The 19,194-nt window shown below is 38.2% G+C and overlaps 1 protein-coding gene across 2 annotated transcripts; it reads right to left on the bottom strand.

Moving 5' to 3' along the window:
* Positions 1–407: 407 nt before the first annotated feature.
* RAB4A (RAB4A, member RAS oncogene family) lies at positions 408–18,993 on the bottom strand. 2 transcript variants are annotated; one of them, XM_012572579.5, is made up of 9 exons: positions 18,832–18,984; positions 12,435–12,547; positions 10,445–10,525; positions 9,161–9,275; positions 7,943–8,005; positions 6,586–6,740; positions 5,587–5,682; positions 3,827–3,987; positions 2,537–2,564 (listed from the first exon to the last, which is right to left on the bottom strand). In XM_012572579.5, exons 2-8 carry the CDS (start codon positions 12,475–12,477, stop codon positions 3,872–3,874), a joined length of 669 nt encoding a protein of 222 aa, XP_012428033.1. In that variant the 5' UTR covers positions 12,478–12,547; positions 18,832–18,984; the 3' UTR covers positions 2,537–2,564; positions 3,827–3,871. The 2 variants fall into 2 exon arrangements, with proteins under 2 accessions (XP_030124159.1, XP_012428033.1); XM_030268299.4 differs by lacking the exon at positions 12,435–12,547 and having other exon boundaries at positions 408–2,564; positions 18,832–18,993.
* Between the last annotated feature and the right edge of the window lie 201 nt (positions 18,994–19,194).

Raw genomic sequence — 19,194 nt, 5'->3', positions numbered from 1 at the left:
AAAAGGACAACAGAGAAAACAGGAAGCTGTATCACTATGAACAGGTATACTCATGCAAACAGGAAAAAATAAGCTTTTAAAAGCTGACTACGCTGAGGTTCTCTATGCCATGGATTCTTCAGTAAATGAATGAGACTATTTTTACTGAGTATTTACAATGTATTTCTTGAGATTTTTATAGTGTTAATTCTTCCAGCATATAAAGTATAATAGAAATGAGGTATACAGACTAATCAGGTTTTTCTATGGCATTTGCTTTTTACAGGTCTTAAGGGAACACTTGAGCCATACTGCAACACTTATTTGAATATAAAAAAAGATGAGGCAACTGTGAATTCTATGTGAGTTTCCAAACAGTCATGTTATTGACTTCACTTAACAGATAAAGCTTGTACAAGTACACAGGATTCACTGGAAGAAAATCACGGAAGATTCTTTATTTGGTGCTAGATACAAGCATTAAATGAAGTAGTGTAGGCCAACAGACTCATTAAAAGGCAAGACACAGGCTTTAATAAGACATTTAAATCTCTTAATGGGCTGAACAGCTAAAGCTCCACATCCAATGAAACCTCAGATATAGGTACCTGGTGGTATTTCATGTAAAACTCCCACCTCTCTTGCTTTGGTAAAGTAAGAATTTTATGACTATTTATGACTTACTGTTCAGGTGAGCTAGGTTTCAACTATAATACCAAAGCTTGAAATATACTCCAGGGCTGATATTGGCATGATGTTTATTTTTAGAAATAAAACTCAGAGGAGCAATAGTAAACAATAGAGTTTGCACTGCTGAGAGCTATTGCTTCCAACAGTATTTCTCTAAGGAGTTGCAATTTTAGAAAATTTCTTTTTAGAATGTCAGCAAGATATGCAGCATAAAAGGCTGAGACACTACAAAACATGCACATTAACCAGGTTAATGTGTGTACAGTAGGAGTATACATTAAAAAATGGTAAAAACATGTCCAAACTCATTATAATGACACTAGTCTTTCCTTCCAGGGAGGAAGGGAACAGCTTTAATACAGTTACTGAAAGAATAAAACTGCTTACTGCTTTTTAAACCAGAGACACTTGACCAAAATGATCATAAGAACCAAGTATAAAAGAGGCCTTGTGTGTAAAAGGGACAGAAAGAAGTAGAAGAAAATCCCTGTGAAACCCCTGAAATTTCTATCTATAAGCAACAGTCCTATGCTCCTTTCAACTGCTACTGTAATAAGGGAAAGAGGTTTTGATCAACAGCAAACACCCATTCCACCACTCTAACAGTGTCAGGAGAGGAACCTTCAGCTCTGCTTGTGCTGTGTCAGTGCTCAGCTTTAGTCAGTGTGCCAAGAAACCTGATGGGGCTGTGGAAATGGCATGTGATGGAATAGACCACCCGGTACCTCATCTTTTCCCAGCATTCCAGAACTGTTTGGGGTTTTGGCACCAACACCCTCCTCAGCTCTGGTGGAAAATGCATCCCAGTTAATAATTGACTATTTGGACTGGTGGAGACAGCTCCATCCAACTTCCTGCTCCAGAGGACTTACTTTTGGTAAGTATTTGCAGTTCTGAAAGCCAAACTGAACTGAGCAAGTATTAAGACAGGTAAGTGTCTTTGGAGTTCTCTGATGTTCTTGAAAATACAGTTATGCTGTTTCAAAAAATACTTCACACTCTTACCAGGAAGAGAATACCACTGGGAATAACTAGTATTGGTTCTGTAACAAATCCAATCCTAAATACAATCAGAGGAGTGACACAACATGAATTTTGGACCCAACAGCCTTTTTAAACCTAAACTCAGGCTTTTCAAGTACAAAGCATGCTTAATTCCATTTAATTCAGAAACAACCTAAGGTGCATACTTTTCAGATAAGCATCCATTTGAACCAAAAATGTCAGGACAAAGGGAATAAACAGAACTTTCATGAAAGATGGTATATCTCAGAGTAGCATTCTTGCTCTGCTCTTGTGCTTTAACTTGCCTTTTCCAACATGACAGATCAGGATACAGAAGTATGGGTCATAACCACACATTAAGAACTGATCCTGTCAACAGCTTGTTAGAAGGTGGCAAACTGAGTAGGAAAAAATAAACCAACAACCTCTCACTGACAGTTGCCAGTGGTTTTATAATTCAGGTTGTAAATACAAACTATTGTGCAACAAACAAATGTGACAAAGCCTATCTCAGTTAAATTTGTTTATATGATAAAAAAATAAAATATTAAACTGCTTATAGTGCAACATTCTAATAGCATACATAAGTATACCATGCTTTGTAAATTTACTATGACATTATTTACAGTACATTGCAATGCTTTAAACTAGAAGTGAAAGAACAAAAACAGGTAATAGAAAACATTTACATAGAGGTATGAACCTTAATATTGTCCACCAAACTATCCTGTTCACTTTGCAGACTTGTGTGTTGTGCACATTCCTGCCCCCTACTACAGGATACCTTTATGTCAGCGGTCTGCTCTGCTTGTAGATAGTGGAAAGATGTTTTTAAAAACTGCATAGCCTTCAAGCTTTTCTGGTTCTTCAAACACCATTTGCAAGGACAGCTACAAAATACATAAGAACTCTATTAATTACCCATATCTGATCAATCTGAAATCTGACTCTTGAAATAAGATCAGTGAATTTTCATTTCTGTAGAGCCATACCAAAGCTGAACCAAATTAAAGCCCTTTTCTAGCAATCTCTTAGTTGAAGAATGGAATTTTAGAAGAGGAAAGCAGTTCAAGGATTCATTATTTAAAATTCTGGGCTTTAATTGGGAGCTAAGCTCCCAGAACACAGGAAAAAAGATGAGAATGTAGAATTATGTGCTGCCTTATTTAATGTTCCATAAGTCTTCTGCTGTATGTACTGTTCAAGCTGATGAACGAATATAGTAAAAGTGATGCAGGAACTATGCCTGCAGTACTTATCTGATATCACTGTCCTAGTACTAGAGAAATAATGCTTAATTATACCAGAATAATTAACTACACAGGGAGAAAGGACTGTACTAAGAGCCACTACATATTGCAATGAGTTATGTAAAATCCAGTGACTAATGAGAAGTGTCTTAAGGACAACTCTCTTCTAAACATAAGAAAGACTAACCACAGAGCTGTTCTTAGGAGTTTATGTGACTTACGTCTCTTCTCCTAAAGAGAAAAATTATTTCCTCACTTTCTCTGAACAACATCTTTGGAAGAATTTTAGAACACTGCACACCTGTTTTCTAGGCTGCAACAGCCCCAGATGAATTACTTTAGATGACAACACTGCTTAAGCAGCAAATAACTACTGTTAGCTTGTTTACATTTCTGCTAATAACAGAGAGGAATCAGAATAACTTCAGGCTGCTTTTAGGTAGGGGCAAAAGTCAGTGTAAGTTTGAAATTCAGTGTTGTCTTTAATTTTTGAATCTCAGTGTTTAGGCCTCATTTTCAGAAAATACTTTATAATAGCTTAGGACAAGATACTGTACCATATTTTTGTGAATGCTTACTTCTACTGATGTTTCTTCCCAATGCAAAAGAACTGCTGCACTTTCTCTGCAGTGCATTAGGCAGCTATTAGGGCCAGGAATAGAGAATTTTAAAATGCTTTCCCCAGCATTACTAAGATTAAGCTAAGATTTAGAAATACATCAGTAAGAGCTCTAGTCTTCCCAGCAGATGAGAGCAAAAAAACCCAATCCATTCCACTGTGCATTGTTTCAACAGATTCTCTGTAACTTTACAGGCTGACTGTGAAAAAGCCAAGCACCCAATACAGCACATTTATGAAATATGCTAGTTTGCCCACCACCCCAAGATTTTTGTAGCCTTACCTTCTGTATCTAAAGTAAGTATTTGGGATTTTGTGTTTTGTTTCTCTAACACCCACATTCTTGAGCACTTTGTGCTTGTGCTCTGCGTGGTGATCTCAGCTGTCTCAAGGCAGCATCTCCATACTGAATACCTGAGCCCATTCTTTCTGGATCCAATTCTCCTGATGAGAAACAAAATGGTCACAAGAACATAGATCACGTACAAATAATACATCCTAAATTAACCATTAACATTAGATTAAAGAAAAAACATAATTATATTCTAATCTATTTATGGAGAGATTATCTCAATTCTGCCTGCTTTTAGGCGATTTCAAACCTGAATCATTTTCTCCTCTAATTTAACCATATGCCCTTGACCATGATGACAAAGCAATCTGTCTCAGAGTTAGGCTGCAAACAAGAAATGCATTTGCACTACCTTGGGCAAAAGAAAGGTCTAAAATGTTTTCTGTGAATACAATTTAAAACTTCTGGCTTTCAGAGGCTCATAGCAAAGAAAACAGTAACTGCAGATACCAAGCCAAACAAAAATCTGATAGAAGGATTTTGAAAATAACTGCTCCCCAGGGAAAATGATCAACCTTTCCAACTTCTGGTATCCACTTCTGCCTACTTCATACCCTGTGTCTTCAGAACTGTTCTTATGGCTGTATGGTGGTCTGGCCAAGAGAGACCTCCATAAGATCCTTACAGTCTCCATTTTTGCATTATTCAACGGCTGTATGCTGACACAAAAACGCCAGGAGCAGTTCACAGAAAATAAGACTTAATTCTGTGGTGGCAGTGCCTCTTTAAAGCAGTCATCAAACTATAGTATCGTGAAAAACTATACTATAGCTATACTTTCTTTTTTTATTTGAGCTTTGATTTTGTTTAGGTTCTTTTTGTTTGTTTGTTTAAAATGAAAGCTGCTGTTTGGCATTGATTTGATGCAGTAATCAGAAAATTCCTTTGAACATATACTATCATATTATTTTAATCTACAGATTTGTGTTTGGCATTGGAAACTTGTAATTAGAATCTGAGACAGACTTTTCAATATGGCCAATACTTAAAACTTTAAAGATCTCAAGCAGCTAGAAAAAAGAAAAACTGGAATGCAAATTAGCTGTAATGATATCTGACACACAGGAGTCTGTCTCCAGCAGAAACCCTCCCACTTGTGTTGAGAAGGTTCTGGTATATTTCTAGATCTGCAAAAGTAAAAATGATTTCAACTGAGGGGCAGAGAGGTCACTTCAGAGAAACAGTTGCTAGGAAACATCCCTGAAATTTTTAGTATTACTGTTTATATTCTCCTGAGTGTATTTCCCATTACATATGAGAAGCAGAATTTAAGTTATGACTGCCCTGATATTAGGTTTTTATTCTGGACTACAAAAACCACCTAATGTCAGGCTTGGTATTTGTAGGGACGCAGCAATCCACAGAACACAGAACCTACACTCAGACCTGACTTAAGATAAAGAGGTCTAACCTACACTCAGACCTGATGTTAAGGTAAACAACACCCACAATTCACACCACCACCCCTTTCTGGATATACAGATCTCACTTAGACATCCATTCCTATTAAAGCATACGAGAAGCAGCGAGAAAACAAATAGGTTATTTTAAACAAATAGGCTATTTTAGCAAAATGAAATTTTTGGGTTTTTTGCTTTAATTCTATTAGAGGACTTTGAACGGTGATATTTCGATGTGCACTTTTATTCATTTTCAGATAAAAGATTCTATAAATATAAAGCTTAATTTACCTGATTCAATTTTATTGAGTATTTTCCTTGCACACTGTACAAAGGCCTCTTCAACATTTTCCCCCGTTAGAGCACTTGTTTCCAAGAACATCAGCTCTACATTTGACACACACAAAAAAAAAAAAATCTTCAAAACAAGTCTGGAATAGCAGGTAAAAAAAAAATTCAAAACATGAAAGCCTGGAGCAATAAAAATATTTGTACAGAGATCTATAGTCAAAAAGCATGGTCCAGAAAAACTTGATGGCAAAACCACAAAAAATATCCCCTAAAATTTACTCAGGCACCCTAGAAAGCTGGAGTACAAAGATAATCTGGGCTATGCATGCAAAGTTGCGCTTGAAACCAAATGTCATACAGTTTCCCATTAATGGAGGTTACATGCAAAAGCAAAGCCAGTAACCAGAGCTGGTAGAAAAGACTAATTGATTTATAAAAGCAAAACCAGATTTTGCTGATGGTAGGACTGCAGCACAGAAGCTCAGACCAAGACTGGCTTTAGCTGATACAGATTCATGTCCTCAGATTGGAAATTCTGAATACTACAGACCAGGTAATTGTGGTCTGGATCCATGCCCTGCACTGAACTCAGTTTTCAATGAGTAAAACTCATCGCTTCAAACTGCAGCACACCCCATACAACTTTGTGTGTTATCTACAGAGTCTTTAAGATGCTGAAAACTGGGAATTGATGTCTTTCATTTTCTCTTCAGCTGTTTGGAGACAAGGCAATACCTGAAGCTGTATTACATTTCCTACAGAATATATCTCAACATAGAGGGTATTCTTAAAGGAGCAGCTGTGAGTGGAAGAACCACTGCTAATGAGACTTAAGTAGTACATGTAGTTTTCACTGCAGGCACTGCCTCTCTGGGCCTCAGGTACTGACAGAACTCTTCTGAAGAGAGGGTATAAAGTACAGCCCAACTGCACAAAAATGTAAATGATCTGAAGGACTACACATCTTTGAATGCCACATGAAGGTTTTGTACTACTTACCATTTTCCTGTGCAAACCGGGATGCTTCTAAAAAAGTGACTTCACGATCTGCATCAAGATCCTTTTTGTTTCCACACAGTATTATCACAATATTTTGACTTGCTAACATTCTTGCATCCGTCAACCAATTAGTAAGTGCATTGTAGGTTTCCCGGCTGTGCAGGAAATGAAATAAATCCTTTATTAGGATACACTAATTCTCATTAACAGATCACCAAAACAAAATTCAGACAGCAAATCTGTGTTTGTGGCAAACAAAATGCTGGTAATCAGGCAAAGCACCTACACATCTCAGTGTGCCAGTGATGAACTGGGAAGAGTATCAAATTCCTTCATGAAACTAATGAAAGCTTGAGTTTTTAAAAATAAAAATTAGATTATTCACAATATATAAACACACAACAATAAAATACTGTGTTAATGTAAAAAGTTAAAATTTTAAGCTCTTATCCAGTTTTAACCTTTTGTGCACAACATTTTGGGATAACAGAATGAGATACTGTTCCACTTGGAATTCAATGATACTTAAATTACCAGTGGGACTGTAAGAATTTACAAGGCTTGTGTAGATGTGCATGCCTGAACTTTCACACCGGTGTCAGGACCTACACTGCAGGCAGCCACCCTGCACACACCACTTGCCATTGTAGCAGTGGTCAGGGAGAAAGCTTTCAAGCAGTAAGAATGACAGATGACTCCAGGTGACCTTAAGCACAGAACACAGATTTCAAAGCTGGCTGAGAGAACCCTTCATTCACAGAACAACAAGCAACAACCATTAACCAACCCAAAACTCATCTGACAAACACCAGTCAATGGTGGCAGGAAGAATGTGAACACATGTAATGGTAAGGAGTTTTATTGGCTGCCTGTAATATTAAAACTTTGAAAGATGCAGAAAAAATAGAATTTTGGCCTACAGTTAAAGAATGTGTAGGCAGAGCTATGTTCTCCAGAGGATAACCTTCTATCCCAGCACACTGATCAGCAGTTTCCACAAGAAAGGGTGCACCATCTTGCTTAAGGGTGGCTGAAGTCCATGCTTGTTTCTTTGGCAAGGCTTGCTGAGCCAGTGGCTGCATGCAGTCCACCATTATTAGATCAGCGACTGGGGGGCTGATCCCCACAAATTTGTGTAACCCTTTAGGATTGTTCACATCTGACATTCACAATATCAAGTGAATGTTCACAAGCAAGTTCCAAAGCTTAAATACACACTGAAACAGAAGTACTTCTTATACTTACTTCCTTTTCTTCCTGTCCAATCTCGATTAGAGCATTAGGTACTTGGGGAGGAATCATTGTGCATTACTTGGATCTGGCAGTCTATGAGCAAAGGAGATTCTGGCTTTCTTACCTGGTTATATCATAGACAAGCAAAGCACCTGCAGCCCCTCTGTAGTAACTCCTTGTTACAGACCTGGAATAGAATTACAAATACACATTACTGTGGTGCCCTCATTGCTTAAAATCTGGGTTAAAGATATAACACAATCTGTATTATGAAACAGAATTCTCATTTACATATTTAAACAAAACGTGTTTTTTACACAGTGCTATCAGCTGTGCAGCAGCAGACTAATTGCAACCACGATTTTGATGAAGCACTTTGATTAAATATAGCTGTATGAAGATTCTCAGAGTCCATTATGACCAGTGTGGTGCTGAAGGTGCACAAATCATCATAATATATGACCAGATATAGAACTGGAGGCTGATATCTAGCCAACACACTGAAGAGACCTTGTTAATGAAGACTATATATCACAGCCCAGCTTTATTTAGTCAGAAGTATTATCCAAAGGACTGGTCTGATAGAAGACATTAACTGGATTGCTGCCCAAAACTCAGACTTCTACCAGCACACTCACCTTTGTTAACCAACCCCCTCTCCCAAAACAAAGAGACTTCAGATACATACTCCATCCCCACAAAATATATTAAAAAAAGTGATGTCCTATTTGATGGTGAATGTACCCAGGAATCCATTAGATTTTTACTGAGTTCGACCTATGCCTCAGATGTAGAACACTTAAAATATAGCACTAAAAGTACACTGATTGTTATAAGCTGACAAATTGTTTTTTCTCTAAGAAACTTAAGATATCTCAGTCTTTCTAGAAATGTATTTACCCCAATGAATTTGACTGATTTTTTCCTTCTCTAATTAAACTATATGTAATTATATTGTGCAATTGTTTCCATGTAGATTTTGAACAGCTTACAGCTTCCTGACATTTACTTATTCTAACCAATAGGTCTCCTAGAGTTGAGTGCATACTCATAGTTAAAATAGTTAATTATGAATTTGGCTGGTGACAAGATTTTAGCTATCTATTCCACTCATATACCTTAACAGAAAATACCCAATGAAAGAAAGGGCAGAAACTCAGGCCCTGCAAGGCAGCACTGCTCTACCGATATTGACGCATCTGTGTCACTGTATCCAGGTTGGAAGGTTAATATGAAAGCAGACAAACAATTCCACTGACCAAAAAGCTTTGCCTGCTTACAAGAAGGGATAAATAACATCCACCATTCACAGCAGCAATTGTAATAATGCTGAAAAGCATACCTGAACCGCTCTTGTCCTGCTGTATCCCATATCTGCAATTTTACGTATTTACCACCAACATTTATGATCTTTGAACCGAATTCCACTCCTATAGTATGATTTGAGTCATCTTTGACTACGAAAAAAGAAAGAAAACAAAACTTATATGAAGAATATTTAGCGTGAATAGTTTTTACATAAAACAATTTAGATATTATCAAAAACTCCTCAGTGTTCAAGTTGCAAACTTCCTGAACCATCAAATTCAGTGCAGCTCATAAGCTCACTGTCACCACACAGAAATGAATGTTCTTAGAATTTTTGACAGTTTAGTCAAACTTACTACAAGAAAGACCTGCTTTAAATAATTTCCAGTTCACTTTAATAAGTGGCAAAATACTTTTTGTAGATTTTTTCCCAACTGTTTTTTCTAATACTTTGATGCCATTTAAAATTAAAATTAATGAGAATGCACACGGTCTTGACCATGAATATGCAAGAGCCAATTCTTTAATGCACAAAGTTAAGATACTTCCTCTATGTATGCTCTTGATACCACAGAATCTCAGCAATTTACGCCTGCTCTTACTGGAAGCAAGGGCTTGTTTCAAGTTCACTCAGAATCAAGCCATGTTCCTTAGAGCTTACACATCGTTATCCTTAAGTATTCCTCAAGAGATAAGGTGAATTACTGTTTGGTTGAGAAAGACAACAGTCACCCTAGATTTACAAAGGTTTCTAAATGTATATTATTTTTGTTTAATCTTGATGCCAAATGTACAATCCAACAGGAATTTTTCTTTTATGCTATCTGTTAATCTCTGAATAACATTCACAATTTAATCTCTATCAGTATTTATCACAGACCACAGTCCTTAACAAAGAAAACAGAGTTACTATTTATTTTGAAAGATGCTGCAGGCTTTCTAAATCTACTCAAGCAATTCAGCTGTTCTTTAATTATTTTTTCTAAAATATCCAAATCTCTACTATATATCCAGGGAATCATGCAGCTGCAAATAATACCTCTCACAGAACATAAGTCTACTTTCACCAACATCTTGTTATATTTATTTGAGAATAACACAGAATAATGCTCCATATTAGACTTTAGATTAAAGACAAACAGCGAGCAATAAGAATTTACAGCATGGTTCTGAACATAATTCTTTACTAAAATTCTCACCTACACAAATAAGAGAATTAGGGGCACTTTCCTACCAATGATAGGTACCTACGTAGGCAGAGCCTTTACCTCTGGTACAAGGTGGTGGAGAACTCTTATTGTCCTTCATATGTACTTACATTTCTTTTCAATAAATTGGTGTAGCAAGCAGGATTTTCCAGTTCCAGCATTTCCTATGACCAAGAACTTAAACAGGAAATCTGAAGATTGAAAGAAAAAAAAAAAGCTAAATTTTAGTATGGACTCACATTTTTGTGACAAGATCAAGCTCACAAGCCAGCTGTGAGCTTTGCAATAACAGCTACTCTTGTAACTGTCATTTCAAAGAGAAGGGAATAGATGACAAAAACAGCAAAATAGCAATAAATCTGAAGAATTATCCAGTGTCTGAAATAGTGATGTTACACAGCAAGAACTACGAATTCTTCCTTATGGAGAGGCAAGAAAGACAAAACAAAGCAGAAATAGCTGAATCTGAGTTCAGCTAAAATAGGCCCAACCACAGGTAAATGGTTGGCTTGTATTCCTGTAATGTGTGTTAAGAGTGTGTAAGCAATTAACTAGTCAACATAAATATACAATGATAACATTTCTCAAAATCTACAACTCTAGAGAGAAGTGGTTGAGATTTTTTTTTGTGCTTTTTTTTTTGTTTAAAAGGAACATTTATTTGAACTTCTCTATTAACAGTTTAATACTCATACTTTGTTTTTAATCCTTGTACAGCTGGGACAACCACAGTATTTTTCTGCAAAATTTAGAGGGAAGAAATAATTTTTATTCTGAGATGCCTAGTTTCACATTTCTTCCACATGTTAAATTAATATACATGTATTTCTGTTACCTATTTATGAGCCATTTATATCAATGTTCCTTGGAAATACATATTTTCAAGATTTATGGCCCATTTCTATTGTTTCAACAGTTACATAAAATGCTTTAATGCTACCATCACAAATCTGCTTTCAGTTTTCCTAAAGACTGAAGAAGCTTCCATGTCTTACAGCTCTCAAAAATAATAAACCGATTAAAAAGCTTACAACTGCTTCCCCTAACATACTGTCACCAAAGCAACCTTTACAGCTCATGCAAGATTCCCTATTTATTTTTCTACTAGCAGCAAATTTTTTACTCTTTATTGCACAGTTTGTCTAAGAAACTGAGCAGGTCTCCAGAAGACATCTGGTAAGCATGCAAGGAAAATTACTTAGTTTGCAATAACAACAAAAATAAAATCACTAATTTTATTAAGAGTGTTCAAAGCTGTCAAGTAGGCTACATGGGTATTGGCCCAGGATATTGTGGAATAAAAAGAAAACAAAATTATGCTCAGTAAATCAAAGAACTGATAAAATCCTCTACCAGTATTGTAAATGCAGGTGAACTCAATGTGAAGAAATGATGATGTCTGACTCAGTTCAGAAGGCTGAATGATTTCTTTATTATAACTATACTACAATACATTAATATACTATTTAAAGGCAATACTAAAACTACATACCACTTTCTCTAACTACCATATCTAACTAAGTCACAACTTGTGACCCTCTCCCTGAGAGTCCAGACCACAGGTGGATTGGATTGGCCATCAGGCTCAAACAGTCCTCACCAGAATCCAATCAAGCAATCATCCCAGGTAAACAGTTCTCCAAACACATTCCAATGGAAAAACAAGGCGCAGAAATAGAAATTGTTTTCTCTGTCTCTCTGTGCGCCTCTATGAAAAATCCTGAGAGAGAGAGAAATGTCCCTATGACATACCAAGACCTCATTTGAGTACTTAGTTTCAAAAATCAAATTTAAGATGCACACAGATCTATGTGCTCATTCCATTCCATGAAGGAGTTACTTGTAATGGTATATCATAAACAGTCCCTAGCAATGGCAAAACGAATAAGCAAGTTTCTCAAAGGCTAAGAAGAGTCCCACTGTTAAAAAGACAGGGCTGTGAGTCCTGGAAATGAGTACCGTTCTTCATCTTCACCCATCTTCTGGATTTTATTCATATTTAAAATGAGGTAATGTTTTACAAAAGATTTTTGGTTTTTTACATTTTGCCATTCTTGTTTCAAATGCTGTAACAGGCTCAGAATAGATTCTGAATTTTACCCTTCTCAGAAGACTGCTGTTTCTTGCTCACAAATATGACCATTTACATGCTCAAGACTTTCTGTTCCAAAATCCTTTCATTCGTCACGCCCCCACCCAGCTGCTCATGCTTTCTGGATTAAAAAAAAAAAAAAAAAAAAAGTTACAAAAAGGATTTTCCCCTCAGGTTGTGAAAAATGTTAACTCCTGTAAAGGAAGGCCCTTCATGTCATCTCAATGCAAAACACGCTGAGCTGAGAACCCTTCACTCTATCAAGTCTTCACTGTTAGCATGAAATGTAGATATCATAAATAGCCCAAAGCGTTAGGATAAAAAAACAGTCGTCTCAAAGAAAGCCAAGTTTCAACATTCATGGATCAAATATCACTGGTTAGCTGCCTTTTACATAATTTTGTATATTTAAATTACTATGTGTGTGTGTGTATAACCTCACTGGTTTTACCACTTTCAAAGTACCGCAAAATGAAAGATATTCTGGGACGTAGATACATTTAAAACAATCTGTTTCTGAGTCTGTCAATTTTCCAAAAATAAACTTGAAATCCAATTAATACTGGTTCTGCTTTGTATTTGGTGAATGCTGTTTGAGATTTTCTCCTTAAAAACAATTATAAAATTCATGTATACCTTCCTTTTTCTCCAGCAGAAGACTCGTGTTATTGACAGTAGTTCAACAACTACTGCAAACCCAAACCAGGGAAAGACTAAAACCGAAATTTTATTCCCCACTAATTTGCACCGTAACTGCAAGCACTGGTTGTCAAATGTGGCTCAGGAAAGCATATTTGTGCAACCCACAAACCCACACTGAGCAGCAAATTTAACACACTGCTCTCTTCTGCACAGACGGGCTGCAGGCCAGTCAGGCCTTGGGACAGCCGTGTCGCTGCCAGGCACTGATCTGGAGGAGCATCAGAACAGCATTTTTCCTTTAGGTGTTTTAAGCTGAGGTGCTTTATATTTTAATCTGAAAGCAACAGTGCTATTTGGGATTTTATATTAATGTCTTTAAATTGATAATATATTTTAGCAGCACTTCATAATAGACTCCTAATTTCTATCCAGATGTTACTGTGCCAGACAAATTTAAAAGAGACTCTCTCCTACAAATAAATCACTTAGATGCCAGTTCAATGCCTGCTTACTTAGTAGACAAAAAAAAAAAAAATCATCTCACAAAATAGCAAATGGACTTTTTAAGATGAAACTTGAAACTAGTCACAATTCACTTTTTCCACAGTATGAAAATAAGAGAAATGTGTTTTATTCCACCAAACTCAGAGAAATGTGTTTTAGTCGTAAAATGACTATGTCAGCCTTCTAACAAAAAATTTAAAACCTTTCTGCACCAAAGGCAGCAATGTTTCCAAACACATGTAGACTTAAGGACACTGTCACCTTCATAAACATAACTATGCTTCTATCTTTTTAAACTCAAATTTTATGTAAATTATTCAAACTAACAAAAAGCTTTTAAACTTATGTTATCAGTTTATCCATGAGCATTGGATAACATGGTTCAGAAAATATGGAATACTCTGTATAGTTAATCAACTGCAATGAAGGACAAGAAAAAGGCTTTGCCAATACCAAATGTTAAAAATACCAAGATTTGTTTTAAGTTCATAGCCTAGTCTATTAACAAATAAGGTAATACCAGGTAAGAACAAAGAGAATGTTTTTCATCTTGTTGTTTATTCTGCAACTTCTTTCTTATAATATCATTCTGTATGATAACCAGTACCACATCAACTACATTTCTATTACTTATTTTAGCACATGATTTAGGACTTGAAATGTTTTCTCTTTAAGCTGTACAGATGTATGTAAAACTTAGCACAGTTTGGAAGCACTATGAGATCAAACGAGACTGGGCAGACAGCTTCTTTTAGACCATTACTGTGGACTCAAACTTTACATATTGATTCTTAGCAACTTCAGCAAATGCAACTCATATTCTAGTGTTTGTACTACTGCTTAATTGTTCCAGTTTTTGTTTTTGGTGTCCTCTTCCCAAAGGAGTTAGTTCACTTCATTTCATAGCTTTTTTTTAAATCTCCTTTTTTTTTTCCAATTGACAAAGCAGCTCAGAGCTCCAGCATTCCAGTCAGCTGCCAACGCTGTCACCCTAGAGAAACTTTTCTTTTGAATTCTGTTGTTCCTCCTTCATAGAAAAGCTGAAAAGCAACATCATTCAGATGTTACAAATTCTTGCTGCCATGCTGGCTACTGAAAAGGCCTAGAAAAGTTAAAGCACTTTGCCTTTAAATAAGATCATCTTTATACAGAAGGGATTTAGGATCAAAACTGAACTCCATGCTAAAGGGAAAAAAGGTTACAAAATATGCACTACAGAAATCATTAGGAGATGAAATGCAGCATAGCATGGCTGTTTAAGGAAATAAGGTATTTAAGAAAGAATCAGTTTACTCCCCTCTGAGAGCTACATGCATCACCTGATCCCAAACAGGGTAGGGGGTGCAGGAAATAAAACATTTTCTAGCACAGGCACAAAGGAATAAAACTGTGGCTTCACCCTAAAGATGCACCAGTAGAACAAGTTGTTAAACTACATAAATTACATCATGTCGTTTGTGTTTGTTTTTTTCTTTTGGGGGTGGTGGTGCAGTGTGAACTGAGGGGAAAGGAGAAGAGAGACAATTGTGGGCTTTGACTCAAGCACCAGCAAAAACAGATGGCTGATGTGGCAACCACCCCCAGACATACAACCTCCTCCATTGACTGAAGTTTGCTCCAGCAGAAGAAATAGTCAAAAAGCTTCTGAGATGCTGTAGCTTAGTCCTTAAAATGCAATGAGAATTGTTTCCTTCACACTGCTAATACAGTAGGGTAGGGAGGAGACCAAATTATATCCCCAATCTCAGTTTGAAGTCCTCCCAACTCCTTGCTACAGAGTAGAATTTATAATCACTAATGCTGACCCTTTGGGAACTCTCATTCACGGCATAGGGCAGGAGGAAAGAGTGCTCTGATGCATACCTACTGGCACATGCTGCCCCTAAATGAAAGGAGGAGCTATTCCCACTGCTTACTCCCTTCTCAAGTAGAAAGTTAAGAAGATAAAAGGGTAGAACAGATTGATGTGGCTCTATTCCAATCTGCAAAAAGAATGCTTCAGAGAGGGAAGTTCTGTTTTATCACAAGCAAAAGAGCTATGTTCTCTAAGGAATAAAATTAGATTTGAAACAAACTGAAGACCATGTTGAGAAATGCAAACATCATCAGTTAAATGTTGAGGGACAGGATGGCAAGAAAAGGACAAATCAAATTGTCCAGACCAAAAAGAATTATTTTCAAATGGATGGAAAGACTGTACAGTCTCTGCCAATGACAGAGATTGGTAAACTTATGTGACCAGATTGGGATTTGTAGATGCTGGTGGAAAAAATACAAGGAATGAAGAAGTGAAAAGATTTGACTTGAATCTTACACATTGCATTTATTCAATGCTTGTACAACTTCCATCCTTCTACCATTTAAAATCCAAAGGTTGCTTTGCACTTATTTATTAAGGATAAGCAACTTTCTGTCAGGCTGTCTTTACCATAAAAACATGTATATTTTGCATTGGGAAGCAAGCTAAAACATGCATGTTTTGTTATATGGCAATTATCTACAGAAAGGCCATTACATCTCAGAAAACTTGAGTTAAAAGAGTTTTCCTATGAATAAGAGATCTGTTTCCAATGTTAAATGTCAAACTTCTAAAAGAAAATCCCTTTTCTCCCCACAGCAGCAGGAAAATGTTCTTTCTAAACCCAGTCTCAAAATTCATGGAGTTGTCTTGTATTCATGTTTGGTTTGTTTTTGGCCCTTTGTACGGGAAATAAATTGAACACATAAGAATTGAATAGATACTGAATTGAACACAAAAAATTGAACAGATAAGAAAGCTAAGAACAGAAGTTACACAACTGATGTAATAGATTTGCAGGAGTGAAAATATGAATTGTAAGCAAAAGTTAGTGTCAAGGCTGAGAAGCTGCAGAACTTTGTTTGAAAAGAGGGAAGAGACAAGAATCTCAATAATGGACAGAACCAGTCGTGAAAAGTGAGTGAACAGAAACCCTTCAGAGAAGACAGAATTTGACATGGATGAAGAAACTAAAGGAGGAAAAAAAGCCCAGGAGACATGAAATTAACAGCAGTGGCCAATGGAAAGGATCTTTATGCTCTATGGATTGAGAAAACTTTTGAAAAAAATAACCCCCCTTTCAACAGAAAGAGAAGTTGAAGCCTCACAGCAAAGTTAAAATCATATAAAAGACAGACAGCAAAATGACATTGTGAAGAAAAACACCAACACAACCACCAACCAGTTTCCAGAGCCTGTGTGGGATAAAAAGCTTGAGGTTACATAATTAGAATGGGTCAAAATTCAGGTGACAAGAAAAATCGAATTAATTATTTAAGGATTTACAAGCTACAGGGATTCCAGGAGGGGGATACAGTGACCCCTAGTCTCAGTCACCAGGAGGAACTGACCTAATACTTCTCCTATCCTCCATGGCCATTGTGACAGCTGGTCAGCAACAAACCACTCTGTTAGGACAGTGAGCACATTAAATCCAGAGAGTTTATCAAGCACAGAAGATCCATAATTTAATCATATGGTACTGCTAACTTTGATCAGTCAATGGGACTGCTACATAGATGGACAGGACACTGCAAAATTAGTTACTCTCTACTGTTATGGTCAGAGGTTGAAGAGCTATTAGTTAAACCTTATGCTATAACTTAGATTTTATTCTTCTGTGTTCTCTATAACTTGACACTCTCCAGCCTTCTAGCTTTGAATTTTTTTGTAGCCTATGTGTGCATAAGAACAAACACGGAAACTCCAAAAGGTAATGTATCAAACAAGAATTAAACAAATAACAGGACCAGCCCACAACTACAAAGCTTCCATCTCAAGGGCTTGTTTTCTCAGATACCAAAATAATATAAAAGTCTCAACAGCTCCAGTGGGCTTACTATCCCTATTCTGCATCACTGGAACAATGCAAAAAATACTTCAATGTTCTGGTTTAAGATACCAATAATCTGTTTGGCTTACCTAGCCTTACAGCATGAAAGGAGGAGCAACACTGAAATGCTGTCATATCTGGTTTTCTACCAACTCTTTTTCTCAGAGACCACCATAAGCATAGCCAAAGTGATTCCAGTTCTAGATCACAGGAGTACAGAGCATGAAGAATTTGTTTAAACTCAAATCTAGATGGACAAAGCACACCCCTCTGGTTTTGATATGTAACTTCTACATGTTTCTAGAACAGATGGACAAAAGAAGCAGGGTTTGGGTATCCTAATGTTGGCACTTGAAGTGCTGCCCCACACTCTTGCCTCTTTTTGCCTCTTAGTTCTGTGCATTTGCTGTACACTGAAGTACTGACTGTTAGGACACAACATCAAGCATTGATGACTACAGTATTGAAAATAAAATGACTTACACAGTAGAAACAATCAGGTCACTTGGCCTACTCCTGATGGACATCCCAGCCTCCAAAACAATTTCCAGAATAGTTGTGTCCAAATTTGCTTCGATTATTCAATTATCTCCCACTCAATTCTGATCCTACTCTCACGGACTATGAATGTGAACCTACCACATGGCTTTAGAATATGTTCATATGTACAACAGCATCTTTATACTGGAAAATATTACAAAACAGTATGGTATGGAAACGGTAGAAAATAAATATATTCAAAGCAGAGATTCAAGTAAAATTATAAAGAAAATAAATGAATACTATTCAGTTGCTTCTCATCTCCTCCACCTAGCCAGCAATACCAGCTCTGCTTGCCTCTTTGACTCCTCACTTCTCTTTGATGCTTCCCAGCGACACACTGGACACACCCTGTCAGTGCCTGCACTCCGACTTACTCCATCGGATGTTTTCCTAACAGTGGAAGTCAGACACCCATGCCAGCACAGGGACATACGAACACACCGACTGGTCTTTTGCCCCCCAACTCACTCTCAGAGTTAACTGTTCTCTGATGCCTGTACATCTAAGACAACAAGACCGAAACCTTAACCTAACCCGCAGAAGCACCCGCCGTCTCCAAGTGAAGGAAGGGGCAGCTTCTCCCGGCGAGTCTCCCGCTGGACCCCCCGGACCAGCGAGCAGCGCCCAAGCCGCTCCCTGCCCACCCTGAGGGACAGCTCGGAGCGCTCCTGCCGGCCCGGCCGGGAGCCCCGGGCGGGGCAGGCGCTGGGGGCTGAGGCGGGCAGGGGGCCCCGCCCGAGCCCGGGGAGCCCTCACGTCACACCGGCTCCGTCCCCGCTCCTCAGGAGGCACTGCCCGGCCCCGGGCCCGCTCCCCCGGAGGGGAGGAGGGAGAGTGGGTCCCTCACCCCGCCTCCAGATCCTACCGTAGGTCTCGGACATGGCACTCTGCGACATCCCGGGAGGGGTGACCCCCGCCGCCGCTGGCTCGCTGCCCGCCCCGCCCGGGCTCGGCGCTGACGGCGGAGGGAACCGAACAGGCCCCGCCGCCCGGGCCCGGCTCAGCCCCGCCCCGCCCCGCCCCGCGCCGCCGCCGCGCAGGCGCCCCCGGGCCCCGCGCGCGCCCCGCCTTCCCCCCGCCGGCCCCGCCCCCCATGGGCCCCGCCCCCCAAACAAGGCGCACGTGCCCGCGCGCTCCCGCCCGCTGCCCTCACGGGGCCGACGTGAATTAGTTAATTAGTTCTCAAACTCCTATTATCTCGTCGTTCCTCTCTTTCTCATGGTAATTA

This window comes from Taeniopygia guttata, chromosome 3 (assembly GCF_048771995.1).
Source record: "Taeniopygia guttata chromosome 3, bTaeGut7.mat, whole genome shotgun sequence".
In the NCBI taxonomy this organism is placed as follows: domain Eukaryota; kingdom Metazoa; phylum Chordata; class Aves; order Passeriformes; family Estrildidae; genus Taeniopygia; species Taeniopygia guttata.
The sequence above is the reverse complement of the archived record's forward strand: the minus strand, read 5'-3'. Positions and strand labels throughout refer to the sequence as shown.